This window comes from Neopsephotus bourkii, unplaced genomic scaffold, assembly GCF_033783945.1.
Source record: "Neopsephotus bourkii isolate Nb327-2 ecotype Australia unplaced genomic scaffold, CSIRO-AGI_Nbou_v1 NB_973, whole genome shotgun sequence".
NCBI classification, from domain to species: domain Eukaryota; kingdom Metazoa; phylum Chordata; class Aves; order Psittaciformes; family Psittacidae; genus Neopsephotus; species Neopsephotus bourkii.
The window spans coordinates 60,769-86,746 of record NW_026901467.1 but is presented as its reverse complement, the minus strand read 5'-3'; the positions used below and the strand labels follow the sequence as shown (position 1 = coordinate 86,746).

General features: G+C 39.3%; 1 protein-coding gene across 2 annotated transcripts in view; it reads right to left on the bottom strand.

Annotated features, from left to right (window-relative positions):
- Window positions 1-878: 878 nt before the first annotated feature.
- The window catches only part of AVL9 (AVL9 cell migration associated), a 37,575-nt gene continuing 12,475 nt past the window's right edge, over window positions 879-25,978 (bottom strand). The window contains exons 2-16 of one of the 2 annotated variants that reach the window (XM_061359393.1): window positions 25,253-25,373; window positions 22,999-23,084; window positions 21,126-21,197; window positions 20,347-20,436; window positions 19,898-19,964; window positions 19,198-19,238; window positions 18,027-18,065; window positions 14,036-14,105; window positions 12,956-13,482; window positions 9,859-9,993; window positions 8,738-8,957; window positions 7,559-7,676; window positions 6,639-6,692; window positions 6,074-6,162; window positions 879-4,646 (exon numbers count right to left, since the gene is read on the bottom strand). In XM_061359393.1, coding sequence (XP_061215377.1) covers window positions 4,552-4,646; window positions 6,074-6,162; window positions 6,639-6,692; window positions 7,559-7,676; window positions 8,738-8,957; window positions 9,859-9,993; window positions 12,956-13,482; window positions 14,036-14,105; window positions 18,027-18,065; window positions 19,198-19,238; window positions 19,898-19,964; window positions 20,347-20,436; window positions 21,126-21,197; window positions 22,999-23,084; window positions 25,253-25,373 — 1,824 coding nt within the window. In that variant the 3' untranslated portion in view covers window positions 879-4,551. Of the gene's footprint in view, window positions 4,647-6,068; window positions 6,179-6,638; window positions 6,693-7,558; window positions 7,677-8,737; window positions 8,958-9,858; window positions 9,994-12,955; window positions 13,483-14,035; window positions 14,106-18,026; window positions 18,066-19,197; window positions 19,239-19,897; window positions 19,965-20,346; window positions 20,437-21,125; window positions 21,198-22,998; window positions 23,085-25,252; window positions 25,374-25,978 lie in introns of those variants that run through there. The other variant, XM_061359395.1, reaches the window with a different exon arrangement.

Below are 25,978 nucleotides of genomic sequence, written 5' to 3'. Positions count from 1 at the left end.
ACTACTCCTACTGTGTGATAAAGAAAGGGGTCAAGACCAGAAACATCACAGAACTAAAGCTCTGTATTGGTTTTCTTTAAGCCAGTCTCTCCTCTCCTATAGTATTAAAGACTCCAAACACCACAAAGCAATTTGTCACACATCTTTAATCACAGTACAGTAATGGAGTGTTTCCATCTTTAATCAGTACTCTCCATGCTGCCCTTTTGAAGGCAAACTAAATACCTGCAAGAAAGTCAAATGACACTGCATAGACAAGATGATGGAGGTCTCTCTTTCAGTGTGTTCCTACAACAACTTGCACATGGTCTGAAACATTTTAACACGTTTTGGAGAATTGTAACTCTTTTCTAGACACATGCTCCATCCAATTCACATCCCAGTGTTACTGGAGGCAGTTTGATCCTACAGCAATTTACCAGATCATTCTCAGCTAGGGACAGGGACAGTAAGAGTAGAAGTTACCATGTTTTAAAACAGCTCAGGATGCCAGAGAACTGGATGTGCAGCACTTAATTTACTCAGCCCCCTGGTTTTCACTCGATGTCACAATCCCCATGAACTATGTATTACTGTGAAGCTAAATCTATATCCACATTATACTTGTACCTGAAGTTCTCGCTGATGCGAGAGAGCTCTGTGACCTACTGAAGGCTTTAATTAACTCACAATGAGCAATACCGAATAGGGAATCAAAAATCACACTCAAGGATCCTCTTGTCCTACATTTGCAAGGAGCAACAGCACGATCAGTTTTAAGTGGAAGACAAGCTAGACTGCCAGCCTAAAACAAGCAGCTACCAGTATCACACTAGATGCCTGCAAGTGTAGTCTGGTGGGATTCAGTTCATAAAATAATACAGCTTTTTGAGCAGACAGAGCTTTAAACAGGCTGGGTGTATTTATTTTTCAAGCAGGACAAGAAAAATCCAGTACATTACTTGAATGTTTTATTATCAAACAACAGTTTCTACGTTTAAAAACTGCATTCATGCCTTCACTTTCATCATTAAATACTGCCACATTAGTTGCTCTGCTTAGTAATAATTGGTATGGAAATCAGAAGCTCATTTAGGCAAAAGACTCAATTTCATTACAAAGGTGCTTAAAACATGTACAAGGTCAAACAAGTGCAATGTACTAGAACACTGATCTAAAACTGATCATCACATTGTGATATTTGAGGGAATCTGTGTCAAATGTGCACAGGGATTAAGGTTGTAGCATGAAAATGATTGATGAGAAGTGCCGAACCTTTTAGTGAAATGAAATATTAGGTCAACAATACTTACCATTGTGGGTTTTGGGGATCTGAGAGGTGTGCTACTAGAGTAAGTCAGCTCATGCTGTACATCAGCAGCCAGAAATACTTTTGCAACATATATCATGGCAGAGCTGTAACAACAGCTTAACAGTTGACTTATCAGAGGCACTATCAGCAGTTGATGTAGGGCTCAGTGTTCCTTGCAGGGCAGAAATGGATGGCAGGGTCTTTGAAAGGGAAATCAACTGCCTGAATCTTTCTAAATACTAATGCTTGCACTGGACATTTGAAAACAGAGGGGAAGAAAATAACTTGTGTTTGCATTGGGTTTAACTAAAGAGATTAGAACTGTTAATAAGAAGAGGACTACATGAGCTTAGGGGAACCTCACTGGCCACATACCTTCCTACTGCCCCAAAGTAAGTTCAACGTGTGTCAAAGAGCAAATGAGCAGGTTAATGAAGACCACTTATTATGAAAATCACTTCATCTCCACCTGCTGTATGCTCTTCAGCATTGTATGAGTTTAAAAATCACAGCCTGACCTGCAAGCATCATGCCAGCTCTTAAAAAGGTTGAGAATGGATACAAGTTTCTTATTCTATCGTTTGTGAACAGAAAATACTCTTAAATCAGGTTGTGTGTCTGGCTCCACAACAGAGACAGCTGGGGCTGTGGGAAAAAGCAGAGAAAGATCTGCCTCATCTTCTTGCCCATAAGAGAAACACTGTGAAGTATCATTAGGGTCCATGTGCAAAGCAGCAAGAAGCTGTGTATCACCTTAGCACTGCAGAGGCACTTGTTCTGCCTTTCCTCAGACCCATCTACCAAAACAAAACAACAGCCAAAAAACAGGTCAGCTTTCTAATATCATCCCTAATATCCCTGGACCAGCAAGGGAGTCTGTGGGAGTGAGGGGAATGCAGGGTAATAACAGATTGTATAGCAATAACAAATTTGCTACACAAATTTGGGGCACAGAATTCTACAGAAAAACTCAGGTGAGGATGAGAAAGATACTGAAAAGGCATCCTTGAAGGTCCCACTTCTATACCTTGTACATGGAAATACCAATCACTTGCCTGGCTCCTAGAACTCGCTATTGTGAGCGCCTAAGCCTAAATTTACCCAGTGTGCCCTAAGTTGCTGCAGTTACTTTTGTAAGTGCTTAAATCCTTTATGCATTTTTCCTTAGTCTTCACTACAACATGAAGCCTGACCACTTAAGCCCCAGAGAGCAGATTATGTGCTAGCCATTTCACAAAAGCAAGGGATTATTTTGGAGTATTTTCTTATCTGCATGCTGAATCAGAACGCTCCAGACTCATCATGGATAAATGCAGCCCCAGTCTTATTTCACCAGAGGTCTTCCTGCCTATCAAGTATTACTTAGTCTTTGAAAAGATATAAATTCTATTCTCTCTGTTACAGAGTTGTGGAATAAAACGAACAAGAGCATCAGCAGTTTCAGGAGATACACAAATACACAGAGACCAGGAGTAATAGTTGCAGCAGTTCTATAGATACGTTTTACTTGTATGTCAGAAGCAGTAGGTTAGTAGAGCTCTAGGGGCCTTTCTTGCCCTTCTCAAATGAAACTACTCATACTAGCTGTATACTCACAGGTTTTCCGCAGCCATTCTATCTAGTTAGTCCTGGAAAAAAAATCATGAAGGCTTTAAACCAGACCCTGTGTTTTCAAATTGCTGTTTGAAGCAATAAAACTGAAAACTAAATTGTTGGACAGTGATACAAGTGTGGCTTTTCTGTTGGCTTCTCAAATGCATGTAAGGAAACGAGAACTTCAGTTCTTAAAGTACATTCAAGCCTTCTGGGTTATCTCTTGTACAGCTGCTATCTTTTATTTGAGGAACAGAAGAAATAACTATGACTTGAAATCTTGGCCCCAGAAAAGACCATGGCAAAATGCTGACAGACACTGATGAGGCAATAAACCAAGAGCCTTTTACTACAGAAAGTTGGAACATTTGATAATGTAATGTATAAAATGTTAACAGCTCTCACGTGGGGATGCTGGAAGGCATAAAGAGGCACACAAAGAGAGGAAGTGGGAAAACTCTTGCGTACAGAAGACACCTCATGCATGTTGTGTACAAAATACAGCATTATGCCACATCTTTTCATATAAACTATGACATTTCTTCACACAAGGATACGAACTGAACCATTTCAGTTCCTCTCTCAATTTTAGTGTTACTTTCCTTATGAAAAATGTAGCAATCCAAACAGAACATTCCCTGAGTTTGCACAGAAAATCGACAGAGCTGATTTTCATTTGGAAGAGTCTTCATAACTTTACTGTAACAAAAAAAAGTGGTTAAAAAAGCCACACAGAGTTTGCTACTGGTGTAGGTTTAGGCGGGTTTAATATGTTGTGTTCATATGTAACTACATTGATGGTGTAATTACATTGTCATAAAGTAAGACCTCCCAAAACTGTCTGTGATCCAATCCCGATTTGGGAGAATTGTTTTATAATCCTTTTCCCTACGAGATCTCGCCAACTGGAATTCCGTTTACGTTCCAGGATAAAAACACAGCCAAAACATATGCAAAGTTATGAAGGCTTACTGCATGATGTCAAGAAAATACTGATTTCACCACTGTCACACAGATCTGGAGACAGAGAGAGCTGGAATAATGCAAACAACTGTACTTGGGTACAGAGGATAAAGGGAAAAATAAACCCCTTAAGTCAGCCACAGTCTTACTCTGCACCCTTCTGATTTTAGTTTGCAGGTGAAAAAGTTCCACCTTGCTTGGAAGGAACCCTTTGAGGGTTCCCGTTGTATACTTGTTGCAGAGATCTTCTCAAGTCCAACCCGAAAGAGGAAACAGTATTTATACTCTGCTTATTCCTAACAAGAATTCACCAACATTTGGCTATTTGGATTGAAAAATATAACTAGTTTACATAAATATTTTCAACATCCAAGAAAATGTACAAATCTAAAGTCAAATACATTTGGCTTGCCACAAGCCCTGTTTGCTAATGTCTCTATAAAGGCTCAGTTTGAAAGGAAAGTAGTCATTTTCCATACAACCAGTATACTGGAAATGCCATCCCATTGTATGGAGACACCCACCATTCTTCTGTACTTCTAGAGAAGCTGAATAATAACATTCCATGTCTGCTTGCAAGCAACATATACCTTGTTTTGGTCCTGGATAGTTAATCTCCACTCCTGTGTTTCAGAGTGGTCTTTCTAGAGCTCAGAGAAAGCATTGCACCTGAAGTATTCAGCAGCATCGTGGAAAACTGTCATTCAGTCCCCAAGGTTTTGGGTTGACTGTGTAAAAGTGGAAAACCAGGATGACACAGCTGATTTTGCACTTGTGAAGGCTCCTCCAACTGACTGACCTGCATTACAAAGCAAAGGTCAGTAGTGTAGTGTTATTGCTATACAGCCCCTAGAAAGAAATAGAAAAAAACCCCACCCACATTACCAGTCATCCAGTTTGGGATTTAAAATCCAAGTCCAGAGTCTGTGTCTGAAAATATTCAAAGAACTTGAATGTTGTAGGTCAGCACAAATGGCCTGTGCTGCCCTTGCTAGACCTTGGGCTGAAAGGCACTTCTTCCCAGCTTGTACAACAGCAAAAAGAGTAGAAAGATTCCAATGGAATAAAATAGGAAGCTAAACAATTTTTGGTAAAATTACTGCAGGACAACTATCAGATTCTTCAGTGGGTGAACTCATATTACCTGGTATTGCAAGACGATAATCCCCCTATGCTGGGCACTGGTGAGGCTGCACCTCGAATCCTGTGTTCAGTTCTGGGCCTCTCACTACAAGAGAGACATTTTGGTGCTGGAGCGGGGCCAGAGAAGGGCAACAGAGCTGGTGCAGGGCCTGAAGCCCAGTGGTGATAAGGAAGAGCTGGGAGACCTGTGAGGTGTTAGTCTGGAGAAGAGAAGGCTTAGGGGGAACCTTCTCTCTCTCAACAACTGCCTGACAGGAGGACAGAGCCAGGAGGGGGCTGCTCTCTGCTCCCAAGGAACAAGTGCCAGGACAAGAGGAAATGGCCTCAAGCCGCACCAGGATAGGTTTGGATGGAGATGAGGAACAATTCCTTCCCCAAAGGGTGCTCAGGCATTGGAACAGCCTGTCCAGGCCAGTGCCAGAGTCACCATCCCTGGAAGTGTTCACACATCCTGTAGACAAGGCCCTCAGTGCCATGGGTTAGTGGTGGCCTTAGCAACGTTGGGGAACAGTTGGACCTTATGATCTTGAAGTCCTTTTCCAACCTCATTGATTCTGTGGTTCTGTGACAATGTGATGTGGCTCCTGTTCAAGGGCAAGAAGAGCTTTTCCAGAGAATTACAGACTATTGCAAAACCTACAGAAACTGACATGAGGTCTTCCTCTAATTTCAACCAGCTCTGAATAGTTTCAGTCGAATTGATACAAAAATGAGAACAGCTCAGTGCAGAAGGTGGTGATGTTGTATAAGCATTTCCAGATTCCATTAGAGCTTTACCTGAACACGTCTTTTCCCACATTCATCTCCAGCCCACACCAGAAAAGGAATTTACACTTTGTCTATCTGTTTCTCTTTCTGTATTCCACAGATATACAGAGCCTCAATCACCAGCTTTACCCCTCAAACTGTTGCTCTGCTTTATATATAATAAAGTACATCTGGATATCCCAAATCTTCTTTCGCGAAGTCAAGCCATGAACTGAAATGAACATCTGGATTAAAACAAACCATAACTGAGATATAGGATGCTTCTTCAAAAAAGATATGGCTTAGATGCAAGCTGGTTTGAAACAAATGTCTTACCTACAGCTTTTCCTGTTTGAACAACATTTCGGCTAGTAGAAACCATCACGTTCCCAATCTTCTTTCCACGTTCACTGTTTTGCACAGAGCTAAACAAGAGAGATACTGAACACTGTTAGCTGACTGACTTAGTACTTCCAGGTGTGAATAAAATACATAGTTAAAGTATATATATCAACACACACACTAATTTACATAGGGTACGTATAGTTTTATATATACATACACAATCAAGCCCATAATTCCTGCATGCATCTTATCCACACAGATCAGTTAGGCAAGCTCTCAGAGGGAGAAAAGATACAAAAGCCTTATAACTGCAATGCAAGAAAAACAGAGCTCTATTGTGAAGTCCAACACAAAATAGTGCACTAGTACTGTTTTTCCTTATTTCAGGCGAATGTTCCATCTTTAGATGCGGTGTTTTGCAGAACACTGAGTACAGTTTCACGTGCAGGCCCAATTTAAATAGTTATTTTGTTTTAGTTCATCATAGCAACAGTAGGTTATTAATATTTGATCACACTTTAAAAACTGTAAAAAAATCCAAGTACTATACACTTACTGTGACAATCTTAACTTCACATCTGACACAGAGTACTGGCCCTGGAATGGATGGCTAGAAGAGGAGGAAAACCCAAGAAAACATTTAGGAATTTAGTTCTATAAATCAATTCATGTCACACAGTTATTACTTGTACTCCTCCTTGTGGCTTACAATAAAACTAATAAAATCTCTTGTAGACACACTACTTCACCAAAGGTGAGGTCCCAGTGACAATTCAACTGTAGATTTCCTAGGAACGACCTGTAAGGTGCCTTCTATTTACAGTCCAGATATTAACAATCTTTGCACACTAAGGCACAGCACCTCCTTCCAACAAAACAGAGCAAATAAAAAAGATCCCTTAAGTAGACCAAGAGAGCTTTGCAGGTCTAAAGAAAAGCCTTCTTCAGACTAGAGCAGCTGACAACGCAAAAGCAAACAAAACTCCCTGCAGTACAATAACAGCCCATTGTAAACAAAACACATGCAGAGCCAACAGTGTCGCCAAGCCTGGCATCATCTAATCTTTGAGTGAAAATACACATAAAACAATCCAAAGTACAGAAGATGCAATACAAAACGGGCAGTTCCCCTCCATCCCCATTAACGACCACCCTGGACACAGCTATTCCCTGGACACATGGAAGCAATTAGTGAAAAGCAGAACCATCTGAGCACAATTCCTGAGGAATGACAAACTTTCTATAGCTGTGGACAGCCAACAATCAACTTGAACAACTTTCACTTCTTCTGAGTCAGGATGCATTTTTCTTCCTAGAACTATAGCTCAGAATTAGAGCAAGAACTATTGCAGGAGGTATTGATTCAATGTGCTTTATATCAGGAACAAGGGAACGCTGTATTTCTACAGAATGGTGTGCCTAACTAGGAGCAACCCATGGTAAATGTTTAAAGAAAAAAAATCGTGCTTTCCTTACCTAGAATTTACCTCTGCAAGAGCTGGATGCTTGTTGCTGTTCCATACTCTGTAGTTGTGGGTGTTTTTCCAGGCTGCTACAAACACCGTTCCAAAGTCTGACAAAGTCTTTTCGTTGTCTGATAAATTAAGAAGAAGATGAGAATTTGCAGCAATTTGTTAAGAGACCTAACACAAGACATAGCACATTCTTTCTTGTAAGGAAACATTAAAGTTTTCCAGGCTCTTATAAAATCAAAGACAAGTAAAACTCTAGTACTAAGAATCAGGCATTTAAATAATGTTTTCTTAGTTTCATTTTAAATTGTCTCAATCATGCAATGCCAGGAGAGAAGGAAAACAGTTATTTTAGAGCAAGTTAGTATGAAAACCCTGGCACTTCCTATAAATCAGGTAATCATCTGAAAATACTGTCAGACAGGAACTGAGCATCTTCCGGACTTGAAAAATCAAGTCCCCAGTCCCATGTTCTCACATACATCACAGAACAAAATCTGAATTAATTGCTTGACATGAATATAGAACAATTGTGACGAGAATGAAGTGAACAGGGTCAGTGCTGGCCAAACTAAACATTTTCCACAAATAAAACACTGATTCTTTTAGTTATATTCATGCACAAAAAGTTGGAACATTGAGATTTCTGAGTTAAGACAAAAAATTGAGCTCCATAAAATACACACACCTCTACATGACACTTTCCACTTATGTGAATCCCTGCTTGGGACTATGGCGGGAAGGGAAAAGAGATGGAATAGCCTTGGAAAACTTCCTGAAGACAGCCTCTTAACTTAATGTCTCCAAATCCAATTAGTTCCCCAAAATTGACCTCAGGCTACAATAGTGTCTGTAAGACACCCAAATTTGTCTCATCATATATGTCTCATCATATATGGGGTTTCAGGTATTTCTACTTACAAGGAAAGCTTAATTAAATCAAGGAGACAGACAAAGAAGAAAGAAGACAAAGAGGAAAGTGTCTGTCAGGCTGTGGAGTGAGAATTAGTACCAAGCTTGGCAAGGAGTAACAAGAATTGCCAAGGTCAACTGAAAAAGCAGCCTGAAGTGAAATGTGAGGCAGAGAAAGATCCAGTGACCACTCCCACACATTCAATGCAACAGTACAAATGCTTATTGCACCCACCCTCATCTCAGTCCCTAGACAAGGTGTCCGTTCTACCTGGTTGCAGCACAGCAGCAAGCAGTGCATGAAGATAAGCACTGAACTGAGCCCTGATCCACTCATCACCTCCTTCCCATCCAGTGCCATCAAGGAAAACATCGTCTCTGTTCTCAGTTACATGCTTCACCAAGTAATCTGCAAATCTCAGGTCAGCAGTTGTTGGGTTCAGGATCTTACGGAGTTCTGGATCATGGATTTGTACATGAGCATCTTCTATCTGAAATAGTTCCAATGGTAAACATTCATCTAAATAAAATTACTTATATATATATATATATAACTATATATAGCTACCTAAATAATAATAACTATATATTGCTACCTAAATCTAAACTTACAGTCCCCCCAGTACCAAGAAGAAATAAACAGCCAAAGAAACAAAGAATTAACCGTTCTCAGAAAGCCAGATACTGCTCTGATAAAACCAGAACCTAATCATCTCCCTGGCACATAGTAAAAGCTGCTTATTTGACAGGATATGGCAGGGGAAGTTTGGTGCTCACATACATTCTCCTAGAGGCTCTTTGATTATCACTTCAATTTATTAAGTTGGTTACCTATATGTAGCTATCTTAGGTTACCAAATGCTGATTATGTAGCTGTATCCATTTGCTAGAACTGATTAGATGCTGATATTTTCTGACTAGATACTGATGTTTTCTGACTAGATACTGATGCTAGAACTGATGTTTTCTTAGATACTGATTTTTATCTCTTGCTTGAATCAGAAGGAACTCAACAGCAATGTGCTTTATTACCCAACTGTAGCTGTTTCTCAGCTGCAAGCACTTATTTTTGAAGACCTTACTACAAAGCGATGAAAAAAACCCACAACACGAGAAGTTAAAATTACACCAGCAACAAAACAAAACTCTAAGTTGCAAATTCAAATATTGGATATAAAACTATACAGAAAAACATGTGGTAGTTTTGCACAGTTTATCTAACCCTATCCTAACAGATGACATCAACTTAATACGCTTCTGCATTTTAAGAATTTATTTCAAAAGGAAAAAATCAGAATTTGGGCATGAAAGTGAAACTTTAAAGCTGTATTTAAAATGCAACCTCTGTTTCCCCCTCCCTAGTTCAAGAAACTCAAAGGCAAAGGTTCATACTTCCACAATCGCATCACTCAGATGCTTCTGCTGACGGAACAGGATATTGGTGGCTCCGGCAACGAAGCCGCGCACTGTTACATCTGACAGGAGGTGATGCTGCTGCAGTGCCATGTAGGGCAAGCAGAGGTACCCCTAAAAGAACAGACATGTTCAGAGGATTAACATAAGGTCAAACAATTAGAATTGTCTATATTCAGAGTTTTTCCGTAACAAAACCTGCACATTCCACCCAAAATGAACCTTAGTTATTACAATTTCAGCCACGATTATCTATTGCTTTGCTACATCACATCTGCAAAGCAGAGCAACCAGGTTCCACATGAATTACATTTTTCAAGAGGTGGTTATGCTGCCTTTCAGTCCCAGGACTGAAGCTGAAACACAATGCAAAGGACAGGAATCAAATGTGTTTATAAGGCAACAGATCAAGCAGTATAAAACAAGAGTGAAGTCTCAGGTCAATTCAGAGACAAGAAGTCAGCAAAGATTCATCTCTCCACTTGCATACCATGTCTTCTAGTAGTCCTGAAGCACATAATGCAGGAAAGCTACAGACTGCTATCCACATTTTGTAGGTGGAGATTTCCATGCTCCAGAGATAGCAATCAATTTCTGATAACCATATGCATGCCTGCTTTAAGAAAGAGCAGGATAGAAAGCAATACACCATGCTTTTTAGCCACTCCATGATTACAAGTTAAACTAGTATCCTACATTCCAGTTGCAAAAGACCCCAACACCCAAATATTTTGCCTTTGTAAAAAGGCTTTGATGTAAACCATTGAGAGATCATCGAGAAGCAGCTGTAGGAATTGTAATCTTCTTTTCAATACAGGCTCAACATACCCCTGAAATCTAATTCCAGCTGTTCAGTTGTATAAAGCACAAAGCAATTTACTGGTAGGAACCCTGAAGGGCTAACACATACCAGGCAGCAAAAAGAGCACGTGCACTTCATCACACAGCACACAGTAATGGGAAACATATGGAAGAAAGGAGCACAGTTATTCCCTTTTGTTAAGATTAGACACAGGGATGGCTTCCCAGATGACAAGGCCTTATCAGCTGAGAACAAATAGCCTGTGTCAAAGGAACAATGGTGCTTTGAGGGGAATCACCAACTTAAATGGAAATCTTTCCCAAAATATGGAAGTTGGCAAAGGAAGGTTTAATTACTGGATTAGTCAAGTAGCAAAGTCCTGGAAATCTTTTGCTATTTATGTATCAAGTGTCAGTTCCCAAATTCACACTTGTCTCTAAGTACAACTACTCTTATTTCTGTAAATGTGTTCCATTCTTTTTAAAGAGTGCAACTGAAATAAGTATCAGAACTTAAAAAACTGATACCAAAGAAACAAGTATCACAACCTACTTTTCCTTATGCTCAGGTGTACTTGGATAAGGAATTAGGCCATCTGGCAAAATCTCCTCCCACTCTCATTAGTCAGATTTATTAGTCTTTCCATGGCATTGCATAAAAAAAACACTGATATGAGAGCCCTAAAAGAGATTTAAACTTTGCAGCAAGTTTACAATGGTTAAACTATAACTTCAAATGACATTTTTCTGATAACTTAAAGAGATGTAAAGTCTTTTCTGCTTTAATGACACTGGATGAATTCAAATTAAAAGTGCCATTATGGAACAGAAGGTAAACACGTAGAAACTGTCTGTTTCCTTAAAATTGTTTATTTTTCCACTTTATGGGCTTAGTAGCAAACTAAGTTAGCACTCATAGGCCCCCTTATCAATCATTTTCTTCTTGCTTTCAATCTAGTATTTCCCATAGAACTACACTAAATACAATTCACAGGCTATCCTTTTCATTAGACAGACTGTATGGACAAACACCAGACTGCAGATCTTGGTTGAAAAAGCATTTCTAACAGTGACATGAGGCAATACAAGGCAATGACATTTGAGCTGCTCCCATGAGCCCACACAGACTGCCATTTCCAATGCAAGTTACGGGCAGGAGCTCACATACCCGTTTAATAAAATGTCCTGTAAGGAAATGCAAATAAGCACCTCCAAAGGAAGAAATATCACTTTGAACCTCATCAGCTTGAGGAAATCAATCTGAATCTTCTTCTTTCTGGGCAAATCTTCCTCTAAAAGATTATTAAATTAAAACCAAAACTTTTTCACTAACAAAAATATCTTTAAAAGGGATGCACTTTCCTGGGGCAGGGGGAAGGCTATGGGAAACCAGCCGTAGTAAATGTATTGCTTGTTATCTGACAATGCTCAGAGTCCTTAGAGAGACAGTCGAGTATCTGGAGTTCAGTCAGGCACCAGCACAAGCTTAAACTTCAGTGGCTCTGCACCAGGCACAGGGAAAGAGCCAGACAACTGGGAGTTCCCATGTAAAAAATAATGAAATTGGATATATATGCCCCATCCCTGGCAGTTTTCAAGGCCAGGCTTGATGGGGCTTGGAGCAAGCTGCTCTAGTGGAAGGTGTCCCTGCCTGTGGCAGGGAGCTGGAACTGGACGAGCTTTAAGGTCCCTTCCAGTCCAAACCAGCCTGTGATTTTATGATTCTATATATTCTTGTGTTTGCATACAGATACACATTTATATACACATTTTATGCATATATACACATATATGTATTTATAAATACATACATATAAAAATTAGAAGAGGGAAACACAGGCTTAGGTGTTAGCTAAAATACAGCTTTCAGAATCTTAGTGTAGATTTATGTATCAAAACACTTATTAAATACTCTGATCTTGCCCCATACAGGTTAGATCAACAATTCAGAGTGAGAGAAAACAGTAGTTACACAGCCTTTATTAACCACAGTGGGGTTACAGGTTACCATCACGTAGAATTGAAGTAAGAATACATATGAAAGACAAGTGTGTGCATGTACGTGCACACACCCCTCTCAGACGTGCACTCACACTTTCCACCTGCCTAGGAACACAGTCACTTGCCAGAGACTGTACTTACATGTTTTGTAGTACCCTACTGTCCATCTGGAGTTGGGTAACCAAAATTATTAGCCACTTCTGAAAAACAGATGTCTTTATGAGTTACCAGGTACCGTGAACAACATGTTTACCTGCTGAACCCAGGACATTACCTTTGTAAAAATAGCCAAGGGCATACCATACTGGTCCTCTTCCAACCCAGAAATCAGTCCTGGAACAAGCACCGCGTGTCCTGTATTTGCTTGGGGCTGCACAGTGATCGGAAGGCTTTCTGAGCTCAGATTTTCAGCCTGTTCTGATGTTGTATTTTCATGTTCTCCTCCTTTCAGATTAGATTCCTCCAAAATGCTTGGATCTAAGGTCTCCCAGTCACTGTCAGAGGATGCTGGAGAAGCACGGGAAGGAACTTTCAAGCGCTGCACAGCACTGTTGGAGGACTGAGCTCCATTGCAAGTCTTCTCTGATGGGGAGAAAGGCATGCTTGTTTTTTGACCTTCCAGCGAAAGGTTTTCTGCCACCTTTCTGCTTCCCTTTCCCATTCCTGAAGTTGTATCTGAAGTATCAGCAGCTGAAACAGGGTCACCCAAATGTGGTGTATTTTCCTGCAACCCAGCATCCTCTGATATGCTGTTTCTTGGTCTATAGTGTGAGCAGTCAGTAAGACCATGTTCAATCATCCCTGGAAAGTGATAGCACACAGGAATATCAGCATTTCAACAGCAATATAAGCGACTTTGAATAAAGAAAATGAACAAAGTACTTTGGTGTATGTAGTGGAAATCAAGTTTTTTAAAACACTACTTCTGGAGGAAGCTGTGTTAAAAAAACCCACAAAAGTAAACCAAAACCAAACCCCACACTTTCTCTCCTAAATAATCTTCCCCAACTTTTTTTCTTTGAGGAGACTGGTTAGAAGCTAGGAATTAGCAAGGTTAGGGGGTTTGGTTTTGTTTGTTTGAACTCACCAGGAGCATGTGACTTATTCAGGGTCCCACCTATGTTACCCACTGGCAATACAGAAGATCCAGTGGCTCCAATAAAGCACAAGAAATAACCCATAGCGTTTAAGTAGCAAAAATTAGGATATGTGTACACACATAAAACCACCTGTTTTTCAAGCAACATACCAAACATGACTCTATTGTCACCTGTGTTGTCTGCCATATGAAACTGCCAGTCCCAGTTATTACCAGAAAGCACATAAAAAAAGAAGTCCAAACTTCTCTTCTTACCAGGAAAGAGTGACAGGACAGTCATCAGAGCTCCCACTAGTCTATTCACTGGAGAGATATAAAACAGCACCTAGTGGCAGAAGGGAGAGGGGTGGGGAGAGAAAAGGAGAATTAGGGAGAAGAGAACGAGAACAATAAAATTACACTCAAACGTGGCAAAGATATATAGAACACATGCAAACTATTCAAGCATTGCTTTTTATGTTATTTTAGAGAGTCTGCTTAGCAACAAAAGCTCTTACAGCAGTTCAAATATTTAAATGTCTATTATACCCTTATATTTTATTTGTGATATATATATATGTCGCATATATACAGCCATGTGTAATAGATACTTGTCAATCATTTTGATTTTACTGTCAGTTGCTCAGGCTTTTTCCCCCCCAAATTGATTCAGTTACTGAATAACTGACAGGAAGAAGTTGTTCCTGGCACACCGCATAAATTCTTATCCATGTGTAGTACATTATAATGTCTGTTATAAATCAAAGAGGCCAAATAACACCCATTCCAGAATTCTGACAAAAACCTGTGCAAAACCATCCCTTCTAAGAAAATAAATTAAAGCTATGCAGATAAATGAAAACCAGGATAAATGCAGCATGCATTTATTAACAGTGTTTTCCTATGATTAAACACAAGATTTTGCGGAAACAGAAAACATGACTGATACTAGCTTTGGTAAAGCACTTAAGGCATAACATGGGAATAGAGAATCTCCTTAATTAAATCAGAGAGACTGTGATTAGTAGATTAGTTAGGAATTCAAAAGGAGGAGTGTCAAAGGCTAGCAATGAAAGAAGAACCACAAGGCAGACTGAATATTACTACTGAAGCTCCTCCAAGACAGGCAAGCGTTACAAGGAATCAACCAGACAAAGGAATGCAGAATGACCTAACTTGATGACTTTGCAAGCCAGTTTAATAGGTTTATGATGAAATTAAAAGTGCAAATTTGTAGACTTACTAGAAGACTTATGCTGTCAGCTAGGAAGACACTTTGATGTGACTGATGAACTCATGTTTCACTAGTATTTGCAAGTCTGCAAGCTAGTGTATAGAATGTAATAGTATATAGTGTATAGATAGAACCAAAAGAAAAACCTATAGAGACCTAACGTATACCAAATGATATTTCATAGTACCTCAGCTAGAAACGGATTATGTGTATTGCACAAATTTTTTTTTTTTCTATGTTCAAGATAGGCAAATTCAATTGCTACAGCCACAGAGAAAGCATGATGAGAACAAGCAGCTCATCTGAGGACAGGATTTAAGCTGACTCCACCAGGAATCAAAAAGTCAAACTTCTTCTAGGACGCTGCTTTCTAAAGCACGTATGAAAGATGCAGGACCCAACAGCAATGAACTACAACAGAAACCCTGCAATACCTCTAGAGATTTAGATTCCCAGATAACATGTATTCTTAGCCAAGCTTATTTTTAAGCCTACAGAAATCATTAAGTCTGTAAGTACCATCTTGCTTACAATAAATCTATTCCACACGAAGTTTTCACTGGGTATACTGCTTACTTAAGCCGAGTACTTTTCTATATTGGCTCCATCAAGCCCCTCTGCCATCTCTCTCTCCATATGTGTGCACACTTCCTGACCCCTCCCAACCCGTTATATGCCCTACAACACCTACATCAGCAAACTGGGTGGTCCTGGCAGCAGAAAATCCAATGATCACCATCTGGAAGTAGTCTTCCAGCCTAATGACAGCCACAAGGTGGAAAACCAGTACTTTAGCCTGTGGAAAGGCATCAACTAAATTGCTAAAGATTAAAGCAAATTGGTCTGTGGCATTCAGGTATTTTTCAGCTCAAGGAAAACTGGCATTACTAGTGGCTTCTTGGAGATTATGTTTAAGGTCCTTGAACATACAGATTCCTCCTGTTATTCTGGAACCTTAATATGTGCCAGAACGCAGGCAGTGTCAGAAAACCTAAACTCTTCCTTTTGAAAATGCGAGCACTGTGCTCCTGTTGGAGGTCAGGGAAAAACAAAACCAAAGCAACCTGCAGGTTTATTCAATAAGGATCCAGTTATTTTAAAAACAATTTCATGCATTTGAGTCATATGAACATGCTTGGGAAACCCTTCCTCTTCCTGTGCATTTATGTCTTGTGGTTTGAGCAGCTTCAGAGAAGAACTGTAGCTCAAGAAAGCATTTTGTTTCTTTATGTCCAGATACTGAACTGACTTGGTGAAATGCTATTACAAGTTTTTAAACAGATCCGTGGAGATACGTTACAAAATCCTACTGGGAAATATTCTTTCCATTTATGGTTAAAAAAAAAACCAGTGTAGACTTGGGTTCTTTTGGGGAAAAAGCTTGCATATTGAGTCTTGTTTACATACATATTTCCATGTGCACTCCTACTATGTCATAATCGTAATTTCTCAAGTATTCCTTTTGCCTAGCATTTCATACCTAGCAGTCTTTAGCATACAGCTCTTAAATGCAGAAACTGTGTGGAGACTTCATAGCAGCCTTCCAGTATCTGAAGGGGACCTATAAGGATACTAGGGATAGACTATTCATTAGGGACTGTAGTGATAGGACAAGGGGTAATGGGTTTATACTTAAACAGGGGAAGTTTAGACTGGATACAAGGAAGAAGTTCTTTACTGTAAGGGTGGTGAGGGACTGGAATGGGTTACCCAGGGAAGTTGTGAATGCTCCATCCCTGGCAGTGTTCAAGGCCAGGTTGGATAGAGCCTTCGGTGACATGGTTTAGTGTGAGGTGTCCCTGTCCATGGCAGGGGGCTGGAACTTGATGATCTTAACATCCTTTCCAACCTAAACCATTCTACAATTCTATTCTATGATTCTATAAACTGCATTTATTCTCATCAATGAATATTTTAAACCGTCAAGTTATTTTTAATTTACAAGTGACAGGTGCAAAAGCTTTGGAGAAGCTGTTACTTCTGTTTTAAAAGCCATATTTACTGCCTCACGAAAAATATCCAGGCCTTCAATAAGCTTTAAAAAAAAAAAAAATCACAACTGTTTATATTTAGAATTACTCACAGAATCACAAACTGGTTTGGGTTGGAAATGACCTTAAGACCATCCAGTTCCAAACCCCTGCCATGGGCAGGGACACCTTCCACTAGAGCAGGTTGCTTCAAGCCCCATCCAACCTGGCCTTGAACACTTCCTTTATAGATTAAGTCCTACTGACTTTCCAATTGCAGCTAACAGGAAATCCTCATTTTCCTTCTCTGTGCTCTGAACAAGTTGGGGTTTAACAGAGCAGGTTTGCTAAAGAGAAAGTGACATTTGGGAAATTTAAATAGAATTTTAAACAAGTTTAAAAAAGCAAAACAAACAAAAGCAAATCCCTGCATAGATCTGAGACCTGATACACATTCATTTCACTGAAAGTGCTTGTTCCAGGGTATTTATATATATATATATGTATATATATATACACACAGAAGAAAACAAATGTCTCTGTTTCACATCTGCTTGTACATATTGCATATTGCACTTACATGACTAAGTCAGCATTACTTCTGAGGCAGTGAGATAGCCCAAAGAAAACTCTGAGCCTAGAATTCAACTGTTTTTACCCACTCAGTGTGAGTTCAGCCTGACTTAACACATACAGCTTTTTACCCTGTCTCCTGCAGGTGTCCATGCAATTCACGTCTGAAAGACACTTCTAGCATTCGTTTTCTTTGGTATGCCTATTTAAAGCCTGAACCAGAAGTTATCCTGTAAATCTGTATGCAGCCTTTTGGGTACCAGCATTTCCTATTGGTTCCTTCACACAGGTACCTATTTGCATTATGTGTATCCATGTATTCTTTCTTATCTTTTATAATATGTTAAGTTTCTCCACTCCATTTAATAACATTTTACTTACTCTGGCTGGGACAACCATTAATAAGGGGGAGTGTGGACAGAACAGAAGTGGAGGCAAATTTTTATAACTGTATCTTCTATTTTAATTACCTCAGCCTACAAAACGTTACCTTTTTCTCTAGAAGAATCAGTTTAAAAAGGATCAACACCTGCAGAACAAACACAGAAAGGAGAAGGATGGTGAGTGAACCAGTCTTTATGAATGAACCAGTCTTTATTTATGAAAAATACTATGCAAGCCTAATCTTTTACCCAAGGTTTCATATTAATCACTGCATGATTGTCAAATGAGCAGATACATTCGACCAGTGAAAACCAGTGTTCCAATACTCATTTCCCACCTGAGCACTCATTTTAAATCAGCATTTGACATACACAATGAAAAGCCTACACAAAGAATTGTGTAATTTCAAGCATACAAAGCTTATCAGAAAGTACATGTTGTGCAACTCAAGAATTTAAAAACCCCAATAAACTACAGAACCATAAAAGAGTTCCTCCACAGAATTACAGAGAAGATGCAGCAAAATACCAAGAATGACATTCACCTCACCTAATTTTAGGCATCTACAGGTGAGACATTAGATCCGAGTGGCAGCACAGACCCTCTACAGTCAAATTAAAACACAGACAATTCTGGGGTATGACTGGCAGACCTCTGATGTTAAACAAAAATGAGTTCTACCCCAAAAATTTACTGAGCAGGCACAAATACACCATGAAATTCAGATTCTTCAATTTGCTTCCTTGATACCTCTTTCAGTTAACAAAAGATTCTAAATGCTATTTGTACCTTAGCTATACACACTGCATTTCAATAGTCATTGGGAAATAGAAGAGGAGCAAGTCCTCTCAAGTTCTGTGATGGCAGAAGCTGCAAAAATTATGAGATACAGGGAAAAATGCTCCAAGTTGTGTCTGCACAGACTTTAACAATATTCTTCCACCACGTTCATCTGATGAGAAGCAGGAAACAGAAACAAGGCCATAACTGAGATCCCACCTGCAGTCTGCAACAGGTCTAAAGAAGTGTCACACAAATATAGAAATGGCCAGGGAATCCAGCACACAGGCAAAACTTGTCAGTCTAGGACTTATATTCACTGAAGTTACGGAGGTGGAAGGGGACAGGAAATCAGGAGGTTGTAACCAGAAGTACTTAGGAAACAGTCATCTTCCTCCTAGATGAGGTATGTCTGTCTAGATGTGTTTTTCAGTTCCTCTCAAAGCATTTTACTCCACAAAGTGATGTACTTCATACATCTAGTATAGAACACCTACCTTGTGTCGAAAGTGAAGAACAAGATCCCGAGGAGACAGACCTGAGATTCCAAAAAGAGAGCAGTTACTACAGCTAGTAGAGATACTAACCTAATTCTTGTCACCATTTTTCAGGAGGGGCAGGACACCCATTATGTGAACCTGGTTATTTCAACAGCAGAACTCATATAAAATACTCTCTTTTGAGCAGGAGCGAAAGTTATATCTACAATTGAGACAATAATAACTGTAACTTGAATTGTCATACTCTTGAGTTGACTTCTGTTGCCTACCATACAGCATTATGGAAAGACTGAAGTACTGCACTGTATATTCAGAAAACACAGAAAAGAGTCAGAATCACATGGGATCTATCCCAAATAAAATATGATGAAAGCTTGAGCACCCTACACTCTCAAATAGCTCAATCTAGAAATTAAGAAGATGCTGTTTCCTAAAAGCAGCCAAGCAGTGGCTTGTCAGGCTGTTGGGTCAAGAGGTAACACGGCTTTTAGCCTACAACTACCTCCTAATATGAAAGCAACACTCAATTTATTTGACATTTATTGAAAGCCATAAAGAAAGAAACACATAACAGAATAGTGTGCAGGCACCCAGACCTCTGCTGTTTAAATCTGTTAAATGCACATAAACAAATTAGCTCAGGAAGGGAATGTGCTGATTAGTTTAACATCTCTGCTGCTTGTACAAAAATACTTACCTAGATAAACCTGTGACCCTTCTAGTGAAGTATTGCCCAGGGAACTATTCATGTGATCATAAAGCTCCTGTAAAAGTTAGAACAAAAGCAAAACAAAACTCAGAAGCTGTTAATGGCCCACGGTCACCAAAAATCCAGAATAAATAAAATCCATTTATTCAAGGATTTCAACATCTTATTCCAGAAAGAAAGTCAGATTTTACTGATGGGGTCAATGGAGATACAGACTGATAACCATGCTTGTTCTTGTGTTTCACTACCCATCAGAAAGGTGACTCTCTGTCTGATTAGAGTAGTTCATGTTTAATTGTTACAAGAGCTGAATAAATGAATGACCTATGCAAATGGAATATTTGAGCAATAACTGCAAACACTAAAGCCTGTAGCCTTACATTGAAAGCTTTGCTCTGTACACTGAAAGTTTGTTGTGTGGCTGTTACTAAAGTTACCTTAAGAATTGAAATTTGTGAGAAGTCTTTTTCTTCGAAGTACGCATGTGTGATGAGCTGCAGCTTTGCCTGAAGTAATCCATACAAAGGCTTGGGAGAAAAACAAACACAAAAAGCATGTGAAGAAAATTTATTTAGTCACTCATTTTTGAAGTTGAATCTTCTCTCATTCTTATCTTACAATATATCTTATATCTTGTATCTTGCAATATAGACACATTATTACAGAGTTCATGGAGGGGCAGTTGCTAACTCGCAGCATCCTTCTCCTGTGCTTAAACCTTTCAGCTTTAAGCACAGAAAGAATCCCTTTTCCCTGCCTGGTGACTGGTAGCTTTTGCTAAATAGAATCACAAGATGTTTCTTCAAAACAAGAGTATGCTGTATGTGTGACTATCTTAAAAGCTCTTTCAATGTCAACTGTCAGAGCATCAATGTCAATAGCCACTCTCTTCAGGTATTATAATGGCCAAAACCCTCAATCCTACTACATGAAATAAAGTTAGTAGCACATGAGAATAATCAAAAGCACAAATAAATATCCTGATCCCTGATAACATATACAGAAGGCAGACACTTCTACAATAACTTATATATCAACTCCAGGCAGCTCACTCAAACGCCAGAGCCTTCTGACTCGGTTTTACTTCAGTAAATTCACTTTGCAATGATTTAAAGAGAAGTATTTGGAGCCAAAAGTTCCAAATCAGAACATGGAAAATAAATATTTTTTAGTATGTTATCTGAAAGTGTTTTGGGAGTTAAACAAGCATTCTTACCAGCTGACTGAGAACACAGACACTTTTCTGTACCGTTTCCCGGGTGATATCTGCTTGCCGTACTTTTAATGCCTAAAAAATAGAAGTATTACAGTAGTTCTACCAGACAGAGTTGTGAATACAGGTCTAGTTGCCACATGCCATCCCCCTGTTTTAAACAGAATCCTAAAACTGACTGCTTTAAATGGCAGAATATCCAAACCATGCAACAGTTTGCCCTTACCTAGTAAAAATGGTCATAACACTGATAAGTCAGAGTTGTGTTCTCATCTCGGTAAGCATAGCAAAGATCCAAACAGAACTGTGATGATAGGCAGAGGACTGTTTAAAAAGACGCTATCATGAAAAAAAGGCAATAGCCCTGGAAAAGGCAATGGCATTTTAACTCAAGGTAATGTAACAGAAGAGTAGCCACAACACATCACTCACTCTTCTCTAACAGTATCTGTGGAAATGGACCAGGTTGAAAAGTCTTTGCCTAGAAACTTGTTTGCTTTATACTTGGAAGATTTCTTTGAGCCACCCATCAAATAAATAGGAGGTATAATCTGCAGAATCAACTACATTCTCAGCCAAACCAAATGGTCCCAGGATTTAAGAGCAGACCTAGAAAGGGTGGGGCAGAAATCCAGCGAAGTGATTCACTTAATGGTACAAACCAGCAAGTGTGCGGACTGCAGCGTACACACCAGAAAGAGCAGATGGGAAGAACACTACAGCTGTCCTATGAAACACACTGTTTTGTGTTCTACTTGTTCCAAAATGTTAAACATCTCTTTAGCTTCTTAATTAGTTACAAAATAACATAAACTAATCAAGACCACAATAAAGCCAATTTATAGCTAGAGGAAGGCTCTAAATCACAGAATACAGTGAAAACTGGCTGCAAAGATAGTGAGGGAACTGAACTGAACATGGATTTAGTTCAGAAGAAATAGAACTAAAATCTGTATGTGTAAAATTTCTCCTATAGCATAAACAGGAACTTGAAATATAATCAAGGTATGATTAACACTATAACAGAGTACAACATTTACATCTTCTGAATGTAAGACTCATTTAAAGCTCAAACCCACATGGCAGTCCAGATGTTTTGCATTTCACTGGAAAAGGGGGGAATTTTAAAAGAAATCTGTAATAACTCAGCAACAGAATCCTACAATGGTTGGGGTTGGAAGGGATTTTAAAGATCATTTAGTTCCCAACTCCTCAATTTTAAGTACACAGATTATACTACTGTTACTACTTCTGAAAATATGGACAGATTCCAGCAGATCAAATGCATCATTTCCTCAGAGTGATCAGGTGCACACCACCTCTCAGCTATTTTTCACCTCTACTGCTTTTTACTTGCTCAGTATTGGTAAGCAGCTACAATGAATGGGAAGATTCTAGTCTACTCTGCAAGTGCACTTTTGGTAAAGGAGGTAGGTGAAGAAAAACATCCCTACACTTGCATCATTAGATCCCAGGAAACACTACAGAATTCCTCACAGGCACACACTGGAGAAATTTCAACTTTTTCCACCCAAGATGCTTAATTCCCGGAGACCATGACTTGGCTACCTGACAGACAATTATCTATTTACTGATAGCTGTTTTCCTATTTGGTGCTGATGTTTGGATTAGCTCACAAGAGCCAAAACACACTGGTCAATTGTTTTGGATATTTCAAAAGACCACAATAAGCCTGCTGACATAGGGAAAGGAATAGTTTCCAAGTTATGGAGCTATTTACTATGCATATTTTCATAGGTTTTTAATGCAAGCTGATCACGCAGTTTGTCGGTGTAATGCAAGCCACTGATTCTTGGTGTCATTAATGCATCAAGCCTACTATTTCATTAATGTAATTACCAACTTGGAAAGTTACCTTTGCTTCAATCTGCCTGTAGCAAGAGACACCATAGACTGTGGTTCGATCCCCACACCTCGGTGGCAAATGGAAAAACACAGTATCTGTGAAAAAGAAAAGACTTGTTTCATATGTTACTAACAAGAGTCCAATATTGTCATTTTCAGCATCGCTTATTTATAAAACATTCACTGCTGAAAATACTGGCACACTTATTTTCTGAGACTTTAAAAACTCATATATAAAGCTATGCCTACACTCAAATTAGTTTCAAGACTGCAAGATGCTTTGTGGAAGCATCTCCAGCTGTGTTAATATGGATATTCTAACAACAGCCTGGTGTTTAGCTGAACCAAGCTCCTACAAGCCCACTGACAGGTCCTCAGAAGTAGCTACTGACAGCAGCTAAGCACCACTGAAACCTGCAGGCATGCTGCTTTTCCAGTTCAGTATGGAGGAGCAAAGACAAAGCACTGTGAGGCAAGGCATATAATTGAAGGGTGATGCCATTAAGAAGGCAAATGCCATGAAGACAGGGGAAAAAAAACCACCGAGGACAGCTGACAGATTATCATAGCTGCTACCACTGCTAAGGTAGATACCCATGCACCACTATGCTCACAAAAAGGATTTGTGAATCCTTGTCTCACACAAAATAATTACTCTCCCTGTGCAAGTGTAACATGAAAGAAAAAAAAGTATTGATAAAATATGACAAGTGGAAGGTTTTTATGGCTTGAGACCTACACACCAGTGTACATACACACACACTTGCCACTACTGCAAAAGTTGCTAAATTGTAACTAGAAGACAACTGTTTACAACTGTTTACCTTTCATAAACCTGAGTGGAACTTGTTTTGAAACCAACTGCTATTACTTCGTTTGCTTCACAGTAACAAAATGAAGAGACAATCCCACGTTTTAAGTCCAACAGAAAGAGGGACTATCCACAACAAAGCTAACTCCCTCAAATAAGTTTAATGACATTATGAAGACCACCTAGGGTTTTAGAAAGCCTTGAAGACTATTTCCTGAACCATCATCTCCTTTGCAAAAATGCAACTATTAGTGGGTATTACTTTAAAACTAAAAAAAATAGATATCTAATAAAGCTATAGTAAGCATAACTATTATCTGAAACATACTTGCGTGTTTTTCAAATTCAGGTGCATTCTTGTTTACAGAACACAAGAATATATATCAGTTTTGTTGCCAAATCTTTATTTATTTACCCAAAATTACACACTGATAAGCTTTTAGTACAGTAATAAAAATGCTTAAAGTTGAGGGATGGTACTGAGCCAAGAGAATACATGTAGGTGCAGCTGAATGTGACTTTCCTGGCTTTGAATGTAGCCTATTTCTCCTTACATATTTAACAACACAGAAATCAAGCTATTGAATTGTGACCCAGACTGGAGTCTTCTTGCTGCTCGGCAAGGGATTATTTTGATATGACTTTCTTTTTGCTTCCAAATGAGATCTCTGGAAGCTGGAGAATTAGGAAGCTAAGTACACAGAGCTAAAAAAAAACCAACACCAACCACAAAAACCTTATTAAAAGTAGTATTAAAGCATTTCTGTGATTTTGCTGTTTTAAGTGACTTCCTTGTTCACTGCTAAGCAGAAAAAAAAAACCTCAGATGAAGCAACTGGACATGCATATAAATGTCATGGTGATGAACCAAACTGCTGTCAAACAAATAAATTCGATACTAAGCAACACAAACAAATTAACTGCAGTGAACTTGCTGGTAAATACATGGCAAAGGAATCATTCTGGTGACAAATACACTAAAGCTTCTGTTCCTGCCCTTTACATTTGCCGGTTTTCAAAATACACCATTCTACAGACACCGAGTGACCTGTAGGTTACTCCAAGAACCCCTGAATTAGTAGAGAACATAATGATTACATACATTGCAAAGCAGAATGTTAGCATTTCATTCTTCTCTCAAAACTGGATCAGGTTTTACTTAACAGTTTATTCCCTGTTCAAAGAATTGAGAGTGCTGGAGCCTTGTTTTACTCTAGACTACACACAAGTGTAGGCTTTTATCAACATTTGATTTCTTGATGTAGGAGGTACACCTTTATGATTTACTTTCATTTCAAAGCCTGAAGCAACTGAAGTACCTTTGCCAATGTATTTGGCAGCTTAAACCGAAAACAACTCAGGAAGTCTAAAAGAATCACCGATTAACTGTTCAGACATCAAGATATTTTCTTTGATTGCAGTAGCAGATACAACTGCTTCTCTCACTTCTTACCTTCCTGATAGTTGTGAGCCCCATCCGGTAAGGCTAGAAATGGCAAGTACTTCCATTCCTCTGGCAAACTTTGGCTGTCATGTCCTTCTGCAGGCTTTAGGGGAGGATAGGAAAATTCAACCTAAACAAAAAAACAAAAGCAGAGGGGAGGCAAAGAGACAATACATTACTTTTATCGAACAAGCAAGTGTCTGTGATTCAGCCCAGCACCTTTTGTTTTAGCAATGGCATTAAAGTTTTATTTCCTACTAGCATTCTTTATCTCCTACTCCAAAGCAGGCACAGTCTAACTCACGTGTGGTCTGACAGGCCCTGAGCAGATTTGGCTTGTACAGTATTCCTGTTCAGCCTAGGACCTTTTCCTCGAGAGAGGTGTGAAACAGGTCCTCAAGCAGAAAGTATCACCCAACAGCTGAATACCTTCTGTATGCACACAGCCAGCAGCACACTTCTGCACCTGCAACCTCAGCAGGGGCCATCGCTGGGCACACACAGCCTGAAATCAGATTTGGCTTCTCAGCCCCCCAAGTGCTCATGACTGGGTAACATGCTAACACACAAAAGCCTCTATTTTACCCTAACAGTGTTGAATAATCTCAGAATCTATGCTAATAGCAAAATACTGTTTGTAAGTATTTTTATGTCCTTCACTGCAATGCATTCTACATATTGGCCTAAAGTACCTCCCTTTCCTTTCCCCAAGAAATCCTGCTTTTCAACTTCACC